The 15127-nt window shown below is 37.3% G+C and overlaps 7 protein-coding genes across 7 annotated transcripts; 2 read left to right on the top strand and 5 right to left on the bottom strand.

Annotated features, from left to right (window-relative positions):
* Positions 1 to 100: 100 nt before the first annotated feature.
* RHIMIDRAFT_196490 (uncharacterized protein) lies at positions 101 to 569 on the top strand (the record flags this gene model as incomplete). The annotated part of the gene is made up of 3 exons (XM_023606133.1): positions 101 to 251; positions 313 to 333; positions 418 to 569. Coding segments are annotated over 3 exons (324 nt in total), but the record flags the coding sequence as incomplete, so codon positions are not given.
* A 13-nt stretch (positions 570 to 582) lies between these two features.
* Positions 583 to 1566, bottom strand: RHIMIDRAFT_243051 (uncharacterized protein; the record flags this gene model as incomplete). The annotated part of the gene is made up of 4 exons (XM_023609888.1): positions 583 to 654; positions 702 to 1222; positions 1270 to 1393; positions 1441 to 1566. 4 exons carry the CDS (start codon positions 1564 to 1566, stop codon positions 583 to 585), a joined length of 843 nt encoding a protein of 280 aa, XP_023470609.1.
* Positions 1567 to 2280: 714 nt separating this feature from the next.
* Positions 2281 to 3683, bottom strand: RHIMIDRAFT_287919 (uncharacterized protein; the record flags this gene model as incomplete). Its single annotated transcript, XM_023613520.1, has 3 exons — positions 3340 to 3683; positions 2561 to 2665; positions 2281 to 2511 (listed from the first exon to the last, which is right to left on the bottom strand). Exons 1-3 carry the CDS (start codon positions 3508 to 3510, stop codon positions 2281 to 2283), a joined length of 507 nt encoding a protein of 168 aa, XP_023470608.1. The 5' UTR covers positions 3511 to 3683.
* A 321-nt stretch (positions 3684 to 4004) lies between these two features.
* On the bottom strand, positions 4005 to 5119 carry RHIMIDRAFT_252369 (uncharacterized protein). Its single transcript, XM_023610948.1, has one exon. The coding sequence runs from the start codon at positions 5107 to 5109 to the stop codon at positions 4114 to 4116; it is 996 nt and encodes a 331-aa protein (XP_023470607.1). The 5' UTR covers positions 5110 to 5119; the 3' UTR covers positions 4005 to 4113.
* Positions 5120 to 5287: 168 nt separating this feature from the next.
* On the bottom strand, positions 5288 to 8015 carry RHIMIDRAFT_287917 (uncharacterized protein). The gene is made up of 2 exons (XM_023613519.1): positions 7918 to 8015; positions 5288 to 7848 (listed from the first exon to the last, which is right to left on the bottom strand). The coding sequence occupies exons 1-2, from the start codon at positions 7983 to 7985 to the stop codon at positions 5541 to 5543; spliced, it is 2376 nt and encodes a 791-aa protein (XP_023470606.1). The 5' UTR covers positions 7986 to 8015; the 3' UTR covers positions 5288 to 5540.
* Positions 8016 to 11337: 3322 nt separating this feature from the next.
* RHIMIDRAFT_287916 (uncharacterized protein) lies at positions 11338 to 11780 on the bottom strand (the record flags this gene model as incomplete). Its single annotated transcript, XM_023613518.1, has 2 exons — positions 11338 to 11346; positions 11400 to 11780. 2 exons carry the CDS (start codon positions 11778 to 11780, stop codon positions 11338 to 11340), a joined length of 390 nt encoding a protein of 129 aa, XP_023470605.1.
* Positions 11781 to 12909: 1129 nt separating this feature from the next.
* Positions 12910 to 14951, top strand: RHIMIDRAFT_252367 (uncharacterized protein). The gene has a single exon (XM_023610947.1). The coding sequence runs from the start codon at positions 13394 to 13396 to the stop codon at positions 14876 to 14878; it is 1485 nt and encodes a 494-aa protein (XP_023470604.1). The 5' UTR covers positions 12910 to 13393; the 3' UTR covers positions 14879 to 14951.
* The last annotated feature ends 176 nt before the right edge of the window (positions 14952 to 15127 follow it).

The raw sequence follows: 15127 nt of genomic DNA, 5'->3' as shown, positions 1-15127 counted from the left end.
TTGTAAGGCCTTGTTTTTGATCCATTAGTCATATTACTCAATTCACTATATAATAGCTGTTTCTCAATCTAACGTGGCTGCCACGAATGCGACTCACAAACCAGACCGTCTTCATGGTTCCTACCACTGGAACATTGAACGTGCTGCTTCAGTTGCTTTAGTTCCTTTGATTGCAACACAACTCACTTATGGTGCATCACCTGTTACTGACACTCTCTTGGGTGTTGTTCTTCCTCTTCACCTTCATATTGGTAAAGATTAACATGTGTAATTGATGATGAAGAGGCTAATCATCTTTGTTATTCTGTGTAGGATTTGATGCCTGTATTACTGGTAAATATAGATAGACACACTTTAGAGCGAGAAAAACATCATGCGGGGTAAAAATGGGGTAACTGACAAGGTGTTTTATTCTAGATTATTTCAATGCCCGTAAGAGTGTCATTTTGAACAAGTTGATGACGGGTACTTTATGGGCCAGTACAACCGGTGTTCTTATTGCTTGTTATCAATTCAACACAAATGACATTGGACTCACTGAATTCCTTAGCAAAGTTTGGGCTGCTTAAATAAAGCTTTTATTTAAGAAGAGTCTGAATCACTTCTTGGTCTCTTTCTACTTGGTAGTAGACGACGCTTATTTAAGAATTTTTCCTAAAAACGTATAAGATACATATTGGACGTAAAAATACATGACTTACGACGACATCTTTTGCACCAAATTTGCCAGCAAAGGTACGGATGAGTTCATGACTCTGATCTTCCCAAGTGCCCAATTGTTCCAAGACAGCAGTTTTGAACTGTCTTTTAAGATCATCTAGGTGCTTTTTTGTCTTTATTTCCTTTTCTTTTAGAAAGGAAATATTCAATTCTTTTGCACTGACACCTCTTTCAAGGTTTCTACGAAGATAAGCATCATAATCACGTACGATGCGAGTGATGAGATCTGAGGTAGAGATACCACCTGTACGCTGTGTTGGTAAAAATCTGCCTTGCGCCTTTACAAATGCATACACATCATCGGATTCTGTAGATTGATAGGGTTCTGCATCATGTGCTACATAATCTATCTGGTATTTGTCGAGGAACTCTTGGGTGACTATCCATGGTGCATCAGGGATGACCTGGTCAACCCATTTGCAATGTGCGACTGATTCATATCTTTCTTTTTCATTCATTACTGTTTTACCTTTACGTTTATGTGTTTCGGCATCATTACATACTTTTGCAAAATAAGTCTTAATGTTTATAGTGTTGTTTATTTCTTACCGCCCACCATAAGATACACATCAGGGAATGCCTTCTTGGCTTGTTCTAATGCCTTTGCATGTCCAAAATGAAATAGATCATAAATACCATCACAATATATGCGTACAGGTCTATCTGTTGGCGGCTATGATATAGAATGAGTAAAACTTGAATGTGAATATGATTCCTTACTTCTTTAATCTTAAAATCATAACCAGATACGATTAAACCACTGGGCACTAAAGGAGAATCATCTGTTAAATAAGGAAAAGAATGAAATGTATCTTCTGGTGTCTTTGATATTGTTTGAACAGGCATGGCTTCAATAGTGTTTTGAGGTTAAAGATGTCTTCTCTTTTTTTATGTTTTTATTACCCATTTTTTGAGTTGATTATTTCAGGCACAGACAGACTAATGGAAAGAAATAGAAAACACGCCATTTTCTCTCCTTCTCTCTCTCTCATTGTCTCTCTTAGTTAGTCCATGTCTTTTATCTTTTTTGCATGTGACATTGTCTCCAATCCGAAATGAGAATAAAGTAGGAAAGACAATGGTAAGAGGTCTCATTGGATCCATTGTCTATTGATCCTTTTCTTATTCTATCATGTGAACCATGCGCCCAATCATCGTTTATTACGTATTACGTGCAGGTCTGAGTCATGGATGAACATCCTAGAAAAAACCACTTTATCTTTCCGACTAATATAAATAAATGGACCATTATGCATCTTGACCCGAAAAGAAGATGTACTCTTATAGGCCTAAATTAAAATACATAAGAGGATTAACAAGTGAATATTGTTAGTTCAATCCAATTGATAATGGATCACAATAAGCCAAGTGTGCACTGTCACTAAAAGATATACTTTTTTGGTTCTGCCCTCATTGGCTCATATGTATAAGCTTGCTTCTCCTACAAACAGCTTTCTTCTATTCAGCAGATTGAAAGGACTAAACTATTTTTTTTTATATTTTGGTGTAAAGTAACTAAAAGATTAATGAATAAGCAATAGTGTACTATTCGTCTTATACTTACCGATGCATTGCCGTTATAGACAGCGCATTAAATCCAGGAGCGCCGTTCGTCTTTTGAAGGTCTTCTGAAGAAGGAACAGGGCTTTCATTGTCATCGCGATTCCACACCGCAGTACAAGGTTCACACTTGAAGACAGCGTGCGCCCTTCGCTTTGAGTCAGACTGAGTAAGAGAAATAGACTCGCGAAAGGGTCTTGAGGCTCTTGATACTACCAGAGGCGTGTTTTCCTTGGCCAGCAAAAATAGAGAATATGTTGTAGAACAAATTCTGAGTGACCACAGGTAGTTCTTCACCGTTCTCGAGAAGTTCCAAGGAATGGTAATTAGCAAAAATGGATCCAGCGTATACCAGTTGAGTAATGTGGTCAACTACTTTTTGGATCTGGTAACGAACAAATAGAGAACTTATGAAAAGTAAGGAGAAACGAGGGATGAAAAGGCTGAGAAAGTGGTATGCAAGCCTTTTGTTACATAGGAATCGCCTTTATTTTTATGTGTGTCTTTAGAAGTTCAGCGTTTGGATGGACTGGATTATAAAACTATGGGTCAGCATTTCATTCATTCAGGTAACTTCTTTCAATACAGAATAAACTTATAAATAATGAAAAAAAAAAAAACTCCATTTTCCTCTAACCCAAAAGCAAGTAACAACACCAGATCCGAAAGGGGGATTCTCCCAGACCTTATCTGGATAGGGATATATACGACCGTCGCATAAACAGACTTATTCTAAGACAAATAAACGCTTACCTATAATAGATGATTTTTATCCATTATGATAAAGGTCTTAATAAATGTTCAGTCCATGTTCTGATTGAACGTATTACTTCATCTCAGGAACAATTCTGGATGAGATGATCTTTTTGTATATCCCAAAGATTATGATCAAGATGTATTTACTTTATATGGCTCTTACTGTACCATCAGTCAGAAGATGTTTATTGAAATAAGTAGGGTAATCAGTCTTGATGGACATTATCTTGATGAGATCATCGCTTTTTCTTTTTCTTTTTCTTTTTTTTTTTCAAAAGTTCCTCGGCACGACCATGTTAATACTTGACTACGTGCATTCAAAAGGGGGGTTTGTCTTGTCGCTTGTTCACTTTTAATGTTGAACCATTCTTTATAGTCTGCCTCACTGGCAAAGCGGAGAATGATAACTTCTCCATTATATTGTGGGTGAATGGAATGAGAATTAGGATTATTATTGATATCAATAATAGACATAGTTGCTAGTAAAACACGTAAACATGAACAATCTCAGTATACAGATAACAAAGGGTATTTTCATGAGTGTCTATGCCGTAACGGTATTTTAAGCTACTGCGCTGGTGCTCCTTTTTTAAAGCAACAGTATTGTTTACTGTTTCTTCTAGCCTTAATCATACGCTCCAGAAAAGAAATTAATAATGGCTGTGATGGCTGCTAAAATGCCATATTACCTGCTGCATGCAGGAAAAACGCTTTGATTTTACTAAAGGCCTCTAGTGAGGCAAGGTAGTACTATCAATATACCAAATATGTCCTTGTGATGATCAAAATTTATTTCAACCTTATTTAAAGTAGTATGAAGACATGGAGATTGGTTAAACAGTGCTTTTGTTGAACAAACAAGTGATCAAGAATTTATAAATTGGCAGAAAGCTGAATATCAATAAATCGATCTCCGTCTATTTTTTCAAATGAGGCAAGGCTTACGTAATTAAAGGGCAAAGATCCAGGCCCAATTTTTTATTAGTTACATAAAGTATTTACAAACTATGGAACAAAAAGATAGATGTACAAACACACACACATACAAATATGCATAATTATGTATTAAAGGGGGAATTAAATAGAAGTGCTATAGTTGGACTTTTTGGTAGAAATGAGAGTTGATACAGTAGATTGAAGCATATTCGAAACAGTCTTCAAGTCATTTGTCGTATGCTGCTGTAATAGAAATACTGCTCTTGTGAGATCCAAGAAGATTTCCATTTGAAATTCAATCTCTTCTAGTTGTAATAATTGCTGATCATTATTATTGTTATTACCATTTAGCTTGACTCTTTTACGTTTATGGTCGTCTTTATGATATGAAAAGTAGTGTATTTGCTGTCTAATCAAGGTATCCAAGTCTTGAACGGATAGTAAATCTGTTTGCACGAGTGTTCCAATAAAACGTACGAGTATACGAAAATGAGTGCGTAGTGAAAAGACGAGAGTGGATGAAATGGACAAGAACTTTTTACGTATAAACTGATGATATCGAGTTGAAGTAGTATGCAAGTGTCGTTTGATATGATTCATTAAAATTCTGTGATGTATTTTGCTGGTTAATTCTGTATCATCAAATAGTGCAGTCAAGGTTGGATAGAGTGTGTTGAGAAACAGGGATATCAGTTGTCCCATTTTTGTGGGCTGGAACTCCTTTGTATAAGGAATTGTATCCAGTTCTGCATCCAAGAAAACATGATCTACAACAATTCCAAGCGTTTTATCAAGCAAAAAGTCTAGACTGGGCTCCCAATTCTTAAGAGGTGATCTATCATATATTTCAACTGCCAATCGATTAGATACACTCTGAACTATGCTTGAATCGATTGTCGGATGGCAATGTTGTGTCAAGTATGCTAAGGCTCCATAGATTAAATGACTAAATCCATTCAGCTGCGGTTTACTTAGATCAATATGATATTTATGCCATATAATCCGGTGTCCTAGCTTTTTACAATGTTGTGAACTAGTCGATAAATACCAAAGGTCTGAAAAACTTAAATATTTGGAAATGTTTAATATCAAATCAAGTGGTAATTCTAATATTTGTTTGTCTTTATGTTCTGTCATTTAAAAAAAGAGAGAAAGAAGAAAAGGATAATAAAAAGGAAACTGGAGATTTTATATGTATTAAAAAATGATGAGTGTCCAGACCTTTTTTTTTTTCTCGCTCTCTTTGTCCTCACTCGCTCGTTCGTTCGCTCTCTATTTTTTTTATTTTTTTTCATGAGGCAGGCTAAACTTTAATTGGGAGCTATTTTTGAATTTGAACAAATAGGTTCCAGAACACAGCCTCCTCTCTTTAGGTCGCTTTTGGTTATTTTCTTTGTTATTAAAGAAATGTTTTTATTATTAATCGTTAGGATAGGTTATTAAAAAGAAAGGAATTAAGGTAATAGTAACATTATAAGTAGTAGTTATAGTAATAGTATCCAAGGGAACATAAGTATTAATAGAAAGTAAATAACAGACATTAAAATAGAAATATACAAGGGGGATTATTAACAACCTGGACTAATTGACATGTAATTAGCCGGTGATGGTATTGAGGAGGGGGATGTTTCAGCTGATGTCCTTCTCTTTGAAAGTGCATATTGAACATCTTGCTCCATCAAATGGACGAGGCTGCGTGATAGTTCAAAGTCATATACGTAGCTGATGGACGCTTTACTTATTTCAACGGATCGCAATAATCCTATCTTGCCTGTATCGTAATAGATTTCATCTGCCGTATAACTCAGTAGCTTTCTGTAAATGATATTTGCAAATAAGAACCCGATCAGAGGTATATGGCATCCTTCCTTTTGCTGAACCATGATTTCAAATATCTGAGTAATGTTATTTGCCGCATTTAGACTAGCTTGTAAGTTTTGAATTGAGATTGATGTACACGGGACGCGATCCATGGGGACAAAGACTTGACTGAGGATTATCTCATTGATGCTGTGATGTAAACTCACAAAGTTTATGCAATAGCGTGAAAATGATGGGAGATCAATACAGTATCGTCCACTTTCCTCTGTTTGACTGCTGGATGTATCAGAATGCACAGAGAGAGGCGAGTAGCATGAAGTTGATGTCATTTCCTTTTGCCATTCGGAAGGTAAATTCTGACGAAATGTTCTCAATACATCTTGCATCTTTATCAAATCTTGCACAAGAGTCGTATCAGTAGTCTTATTTTGCTGATAGGCCACTAATCTAACCATCGATTCTTCACGAAGCACTTGTAAATGGATCAAATAAACCCAAGCGTTCCATACATAGTACTCTACCATGGCTTGATCATGCTGCTGCGAACTGGTATTACCTGTCGATTCGGGCTTTGGCAGAGGATCAGGAACCGGACAACTTGGCTTGCATTGACTTATTCCAGATGAAGAGTTGCTCTCTGCTCGCTGCAGTGTTCGATACCATGCATTGCAATAGTAGATGCACCAGATGAGCATTGCTTCATGTCGACTGAGCTGACGGTTGGGTTGGTATAGCCCGAGTTCTTGTGCCATATTGAATGCAATCCATTCATAGATATAAATGACTCCAGGGAATCCATTTTGATAATTACAGTATGATAATAAGAACGCAGCCTGACAATGCTCCAGTGTCGGCTCGTCAAAACATTCGGATAACAGCTCGCGTCCACGAAGACAGTAAGCGACAGAGAGTGCTTTGCCCATATTGTATTGTGGCGCTTCAAATGAAGAGCGTTTGGTCCAGACGTGAAGTTGGAATGCATTTCGTGCGGCCATGGCACATATTGCGTACACCAGAACAGTGGCGGGTCGCTTGGTAGGATCAGAACTTTTATAACGAGCTAGAAATTCAGCTGTATCAATAATAGGTAATCGTATGCTTGAACAACAGGGCGTCTGGCAGTAAAGCTCAATCAAGTTGTCAGTCAGTTCTTGAGAGATATCAATAGGGTAATCCTTGGGTAAAGCATGTGTTGGGTGAGACCATTGGCTCCAGATGGCAAAACCAGATGTTGTATGAATGGAGCTCGCATCATCCAATTCCAAATTTGAGTCTATAACAGAGGACACATCGGTATTCCTGTTATCTTGCTTACTATTGATATTGTTGTTCTGATACTTGTCTTTGGGAGAAATAAATAAGGAGCGCTTAAACTGATCAACCAATGCAGAAAAGTCATTAAACGAATTCACGTTACTCTCTACTGAAATCCCCTTGTGTGTCGCAGTGATCTTCCAGGAGGTCTGTGCAGACTTGATTTTGAGAGAATTGTTGGCCTTGACTGAAAAATCACGTGTCTTTTGTGCAAAATCCTTTGCCATGCGATCAATGGAATCCTGCCACTGATCCATGACCTTGTTCATCGTCGTCAGTACCTGGGATACATGATTTGCCTTTGGCTCTGTCTTTTTATATCCGCATTCAAAATCATTGGCTTCACATCGTGTACATCGAGGTAAAAGTAAATCACATTGTTGTAAGTCCTTAAAACACTTGCTGCAGGGATATACTGAAAAATTACTTGTTGACGCCACCTTGGCACCCCGTCGTATTTTAATCCTTGGTCGATCTTCTTCCTCAGAATAAGCAGAAAAGACACTACTACCGCTGCTAGAATATGCAGGAGAGCCAATGTCATTCTGTGCAGATTGAATATTGAATAAAGGCGCCATTTCCCCTGCTTTAATCCTGTCACCAAATTTCTTAATTCGGTCACCGAGCGTCTCTGTTGCCTTTTGTAATTTTTTAAGTGTCGGTGCGGCTTCGGGGTAAACGCAGGTGATGCCTCGACGAGCACAACGTGAACAGGAGGGCTTATTTTTATCGCAGGCATGTCTAAAAGTTGCGATTAGTTCATCATCTCATTTGTATGTACACGCTGCTCATTTATATTATCGCGTGTACCTGAATCCACGACATCGAAAACAGGCAGCACCTTGATTCTGCTTGTCTATTTTTGCGGAATCAGGCATTGATTATCCCCTTTTGAAAAAAACCAAGTCAGAGAAAAAAGAAAAAGAGAAAGAGAGAGACAAGACCGGTCAAAGAAAGAGAGAAAAAAAGGAAAAACTGGGAATCAATTAAATATAACCTCATGTTTTATTGTCGCCACTTTAGTTTCACAGCGAATAGTCAGATTCGGAAGATCGATTTTCCATCGTCTCTCTCTTTTTTTATTGTAGCAAAAAAAAAAAAAGAATAGAACAAGAGATACTTGCCTTTTTATAATGTATTCATAAGTGAACAATGGAGTGGATGTAAGGGTAAATATTAAACAATTAAAAACATGTGTCGCCTATTTTTTTCAGGCATTGTTGAATAACAGTTTTTTTTTATTTTTAAAAAAGAGGGGGTATATATCAAAGAAGCGAGTGTTTTGTAAATTATCTTAAATAAGGACATTTGCTTTGTCTGTGTCCATATTTACCGCACCAAGAGCTAATATATAGATTAATCAACTATTTTTATTTGTTTCTTTATAAGCTTTTATACCATTGACCATGTGTTAGATCTAGAGGTTTTAAGCCATGATTGACTAATTGTGCATGTATCACCATTTGATCGTTGACAAGAGATGAATTCATTTTAACTCAGGGGTAGTAATATGCCTTTTAAAAGTATGAATGCAGTAAGGAAAATCTATAAGAAAAGAAGAAAAGAAGAAACAATAACTGCAATGTTTATATACAATGTAAGGAATTGTTTTTTTTTTTTTTTTGAAAAGTGACTTTAGCATGTTGACACATTCTACTTTCAACTTGTGTGAGTTTGTGTGCGTCTATTCATGTTTTGTTTGCAACGCAATAACAATGGTTGAAGTCTGGAAAAAGAAAAAAAGAATTGGGGTAACTGTAAAGCATGTCATGCAGGGTTGCTCATTAGTGTGTCTTCTTTTATACCCGTAAAAGACGTTTTGATTTTCTAATCATCAAAATATTATAAATGAATGCCCATTTCTATAAGGAAGAAAGGGAAAGAAAAGAATAGAAGCCCTTCAAGTAACCAAGAACACGGCTAATGACGAGTTATTATCATTTTGTGCTATGGGAAATTTGTTCATGTATCAAAATTGAAACACAAGGGAGTAAATTAAGGTTAAGTATTAATGCTTTGTCCCTTAGACTGGAAAAAAAAAAGACTGAGCTCAGGTGGCTTCACTTGAAGAGAGGGAATTTATTCTTGACACTCTAGAAACATACAATTTATATACGAAACGAGTGAAAAATAAGATACACTTACTCTTATTCATGTATTATACTTGCTCAAGTATCCATATACCATATCGTTGTGTATGTGTATGGGAATGTACTATAAAAAGCCTTCGGGCGCAAAAAAAAATCATCTCGGTACTACTTTTATGTCTTTTTGACATTCCCGGTAATTAAATTTCCAGAATTATGTGAATTGTAGATCTAGAAGATAGGAAGCCCCGTCCCTACTTTCTTATACTAAACTGAATCAAAAGAGAGCAAAAAAGGACAGACGGGGTGATTTATATATTCTCTGTTTTTGTTTGAGAACTTCAAGAAGAGCGCGACCCATTTGTTACTCATTTTTCATATGAAATGTCAAGATAAAACTTGATGCATGGGAAGTTGACCATGTAGTCATTTTAATGACAATAAGAACATCTCTTCTATTTCTTTTAATACTCTATGAATACCTTTAAGCCTGTCATTTTATTCTTTTTCTTTCCCTGCTATCCATAATTTAAGTGTAAGGGTAATTGGGTACTTGAAAGCCTATTTAGACAAATACATCTTTGATTATGCAAGATAAGGTTGTTCTACATCGAATGTTACTCAAAAACATCAGCCCACAGCTCTTTCTTATCTACACAATAGAGGATCAATTCAATTATATAGACAAGATGCCATTGGCAAACAGTACCCAAGGCCTTAATTAGTGCTCAGGCCTTGCTGTATGCATATAAAAAAAGCAAGGGAAATAAATGTATGCCCTGCTAATGTATTTTTTTAGTATGGCTTTTCTTTTTTCTTTCATGGGAGAATGTCACCTTTAAATTTGCTTCTATTACGAATTTTTCTGTTTGAAATGGAACAAATGTGCATGAAATTAAATCAGACAAAACAAAGGGTTCCCTATCATATATAAAACACAAATTCAGTCCTAAAGTTACGCTCTTGTAGATTAGAATTAGTCTATTTTATTGTTAACTGATGCATTATAGGGCCCAATAGCATATCGCTTAAAGCTTATGTGCATAAAGATATTAAGGGTATACGCCAAGTAAAAAGTGAAGAGTCGTAATATAAAGTTATCGAGATAGAGATGACGTATCTCTTGTCTATTTCTTGAGTTCCTTATTTATTGCTGTATTTGGCAAAAGATGGCTAAAACCTTTTGCCTTTGTTAATATATTAATATATATGCTTTAATGGATGGCTTAGGTACAAAAGAAGTGATTTCTCGTATATCTCGTAGATTATTAACCTTATAAATGATGATAAACACAATAGAGTATATAGGAAGTATAATCATTTGTCGAGTGTACTGCTACTAGAGTCTTTAGTATTTCTTATAAAGACATATGTTTAGCGTGGAAAAATGTATATTCCCTTCAAATTGACCATGTAGATTAAAGAGGATTCAAAGGACTGGGCTTACTTAGCAGGAACATCTCATTCACGCTTTCATGGAATACATGATCCTGAGTAAAAACTGCCGAGAAAATATGAGCTCTTACATTTACTTTTTCCCACTCATTGTAACAGCCTTCATAATGAATGACTTGAAGTTGTTGATGTTATATTCATGTAATCAAGGGGGGGAAACAAGGTTATCATAACCATGTCTATATGGGTTTGCTGATTAAGCAAGTGAAATACATTGCTATAATTATAAAAATATAAAAACAAAAGAAATATAAAAGAACACTCTAGACTTTAAGCGAATAAATACTCGACCTATAGTTCCAATTTTGATCAATATGCCCTCGTTGCCATACTTGGGAACTGCTCTAAAAAAAGATACAATAGTTTAAAAGTGGAAGTGTGATCGTCTCTTGATGCTGTTACATTTTTAAACCTCGATTAGTCGGTGTCGAGGGTTAGCTTTAAAGTTACAAAGATTTTAGGAACTATATCGGATATTGAAAAGTACTTAAAATATTTAACTTTTTTTGTGAATGCTCTTGAAGTAAAGGTTAATGAATTAAGTGAAGTAGGCTTTTTTTTCAAAGTGTTTATTATATCAATTGTGAAAAAAAGGGAAAGTTTACTAATTGGAAGTGTGCAAGGAGATTCTCTAACGTCATACACTGCAGTAGCTGCTTCTTTCAAAGCGTTTACCAGCAGAGACATTTCATTTAGCCTGCCTTGCTGGGTTAGCAAAACAGACTTTTCTTTCCATAACCTGTTTATTACCTGGCAATACTTTTCTCCTTCGTTGATGAATTCACTAAAGCGCAAGCTTCTCTCGTCCATGTTACTGGTGCTTTGAATCTTACCAAAGGCATTGTTTGACATTTCTTCAGTCGTATTCGACAAGGCGGCATTTTTATCTGTAGCAGGAGTTACATGCAGTCTTGGACGTCCTGTAAAAGGTACTTGAATTATATGATTGACAAGGAAAGTATATTTACAGAGCTTGGAGGAGTCAGGGCAAGAACAGCTATAAAGATAACCGTTTCGAACTTCAATGTCATGATATAATATGTCATGTGTAAAGGGTCTACACTGAAACAGATTATCTTCAATTTTGGTGCAGTCTTGTGTGTCAATTCTGACTGCATTGGTTGTCAACATTCATATGCTATAAGAAGCCAGGACACCAATGCAGCAGTGAATATTCTGAAAACTGAATTATACAAAATGATTACAAACGACGACTATCCTTCACTCTCAAGAAAAATGAAGAAAGAGGATGCTATAAACAAATTATTTCATGTCTCGACACAATTTGGAAAGTTGATGTCGGACTTTCTCTCGATGTAGAGAATGGGTTTCGAATACCTTTTTGGGTATTTAGAGTTCTCCTCGGTGTCGATCTAGAAGGTTTGTACTCTGTCTATAATGAGACGAGGTACATTGGCTCTTTTTGATGACAGTAATTATGGGTCACGGAGTACAGAGGCTTCAGTAATAAACTCATATAAAATTCTTTAATACATAAGCTTCACGTAGTCAAATGTTTGATCATTCTATTACCCGTTCTTTACTCCTTAATAGGTATCTATTTTCTCTCAGAGCATTTATACGTAGCCAAAGCTACTGTTGGGCTTATAAAAAGGTCTGAACCTTATTGACCTGTTAATTAGTAAGAAAAATAACCTTAATAAAAAAGGAAATCAAGCTTTGTCAGTAAAGGCGCTTATTCTATATTATGTGTAATATCAAATGTGAGTGGGAACATCAGCCCATGTCTTTCCTCATAGGTCTTCATTTTTCATGAGATTTAGCGTCATAAACTAAGGCTGTATTATAAATAACTGTTTCCCCATATAGTTTAAACCAGAGTATATTATAAATAAATGGGCAAATGGGCTATGCATTAAAGGTAAAGTGTCATCTTTTCTATTCTTTGTTAAAGCATTTGTGACTGTACCTAAATATGCATTTTAACGAGTGTCGATCTCTTTATGTTCTATTGTTAGTTTGATATATTTTCATTATTACCGCAGTCTTTTAAAGATCATTTGCGGTGGCAAGTGATGTAATTTCCCTTAATGGACTATGACAGGTAACACACAAGCACATTAACTGGTTACTGCATAAACCAGTTTACCATAACTGTAAATGTTTTTATTTTCTCTCCTTTTTATTTTTAGCCTCAAAACTGTGTGTTTCACTTAATTAAAGTGAACTCATAAGACACAACATTTTCTATAAAAAGATTTTATTTTCTTTACAAAAGTGATCTCGTTTTTAGTTTACTTTTTTTAAACACAGCATAAAGTCGTAGATCCTCTTGGCGATCTTTTCTTATTGGCTAGCGATAAGTCTAGAAGAAAATGCTACCCGTGGTTCCTTAATAACAATGTAAAGAAAATAACTAAAAAAACCTCAAGAGCCTTTCTTGTTTGATCAAATATGCAGGACACTTTGACCTAATTTTTGCCAAAAAGCCAATATGTTGGCTACAGTGATCATCAAAAGGTGGGGCTCCGATATTTTAGCTTGATTTTTAGCTTAAAATTCTAAAGATTGACATCATTAAGGGCTTAGTGACGAGTAGTAGTCTGTAAATTTAATTGAGCTTCTAAAATTGAAATGAGCCATAACAAAGAGATTTTCTACTAAAAATAAAAACAAGTTCGAGCCATTTTACGATCTCAGCCTACAAACCAAAATAGATATAAATACCCCCTCCATCATTTCTCTTTTTTTTCTTCATTCGAATCACCTCCATCTTATTAAATATGAAGACATCTTTCCTCGCTATCCTTGTTGCCGCTGCTGCTCTCATCGAAGCTGCCCCTCAAGCCGCTCCTCCTTCTGGCTCTTCTTCTGCTGCTAGTGCTTCTCCTAGTACTGCTGCTGCTGCTGGCTCTGGTAGCGCTGGTGGTGCTGGTGGTGCTGGCCCCGTTTCTATCACTTCACCTCTTCAAGGTACCACTTGGCAGATTGGTTCCAAGGAAACCGTCACCTGGCAAAATGTTCAACAAAGCGTCGATAAGCTGCTCATCAACTTGATGAAGGGTGACCCCAATGCTCTTCAACTCGTCCAAACTTTGGCTGAAAATGTCGATGCCTCCAAGGGTTCTACACAAGTCGAAGTTCCCAAGAACGCTACAGCTGGAAGCGACTATTCTTTGGCTGTCGGTAAAGATCCTAGTCAAATGGCTTACATTGGTGGTTTGGTCCTTTCAAACGATGGTGGTAGCAACTCTACTGCTGCTTCTGGTGCTTCTGCTAGCTCTGGTACAACATCTAACGCTGCCGCTTCTACACCTGACGACTCTGAAGATGCTACTGGTGATGATAGTGCTAATGCTGATGGTTCCGACGACAGTGCTGGTGATACTGGTGATGATAGTGCTAACACTGGCTCTGATGACAGTACTGATGCCACTGGTGATGACAGCGCTGACGCCGATAACACAGCTGGTTCTGATGATAGCGCCACTGCTGATAACACAACTGGTTCCGATGGTAGTGACAGCACTGAAACCTCTACCGACTCTGATCAACCTGGTGCAGACGACACAACTGGCTCTGCTGAATCTGGTGCTGCCGATTCTACCAGTGACGGCTCTGAAGACTCTTCCGACTCCACTTCCCCCAGTGCTCCTTCTGCCTCTGCCACTCCATCCTCTGCTTCTGCTCCCGTAAAGAGAGGTACAAAGTCTGATTCAGGTGCTGGTGATTCTGCATCTGGCTCTGGTTCATCCAGCGAATCCGCTTCTGACTCTACATCTGGTACTGGTGCTTCTGGAGCTGGTGCTTCTGGCTCTGACTCTGAATCCGGTGCTGGTGCCGATACTGGTGCTGGTGCTGGTGCTTCTGGAGCTTCTGCTTCTGCCGGATCTCCTTCTGCCTCTGGTGCTGGTGCTGGTGCCTCTAGTGTTCCTTCTGCTGCCGGTGCTGCTGCCTCTGGTAATGCCGCCTCTGGTTCCGGCGCTTCTGCTGCTCCATCTGCTGCTGGTGCCGCTGCTTCTGGAGCTTCTTCTTCTAGCGCTGGTCTTGGTGGCCTTGCCGCTTCTGCTGCCTCAACTGGTGTTGCCTCTTCTCCTACCGGTCTCTCATCCTCTGGCTCTGCTTCTAGCGGTTCAAACGCCAGTGGTTCTAGCCCCAAGGCCTCTGGATCTTCCACTACTTCCCCTACCTCAGGCAGTGGTCGCAACATGGTCTCTGCTGTTGCCTTGGCCATCCCTGCTGCCCTTTTGGCCATGACCGGTTTCTAAATTGATGTATAGACCATATTTATTTTTTTTTTAACTTTTTGTATATTTTATCTTTCAATAAATTCAATGATCAATTACTTTATAAAACATTTACACAAGTAAAATGATTTTTTTTATTCAAAAAAGCACTTAATGTGCACTATTTGGCTCATTTGATAGTTTTCGATTCATAATACTGTTGGCTCTTGGTCTTGGAGGCACTATGGGTACTACAATGAAATTAGTTATTTGATATTCATTTTTTTTTTT

Source organism: Rhizopus microsporus, assembly GCF_002708625.1.
Source record: "Rhizopus microsporus ATCC 52813 unplaced genomic scaffold scaffold_1, whole genome shotgun sequence".
In the NCBI taxonomy this organism is placed as follows: Eukaryota; Fungi; Mucoromycota; class Mucoromycetes; order Mucorales; family Rhizopodaceae; genus Rhizopus; species Rhizopus microsporus.
The sequence above is the reverse complement of the archived record's forward strand: the minus strand, read 5'-3'. Positions and strand labels throughout refer to the sequence as shown.

Excerpts from the sequence above, each read along its gene's own strand:
- RHIMIDRAFT_287917 (XM_023613519.1), bottom strand. The coding sequence starts at position 7,985 with ATGCCTGATTCCGCAAAAATAGACAAGCAGAATCAAGGTGCTGCCTGT. Across the intron at positions 7,849-7,917 it reads TTTCGATGTCGTGGATTCAG|ACATGCCTGCGATAAAAATA; the intron begins GTACACGCGATA and ends CGCAACTTTTAG.
- RHIMIDRAFT_252369 (XM_023610948.1), bottom strand. The coding sequence starts at position 5,109 with ATGACAGAACATAAAGACAAACAAATATTAGAATTACCACTTGATTTG.
- RHIMIDRAFT_252367 (XM_023610947.1), top strand. The coding sequence starts at position 13,394 with ATGAAGACATCTTTCCTCGCTATCCTTGTTGCCGCTGCTGCTCTCATC.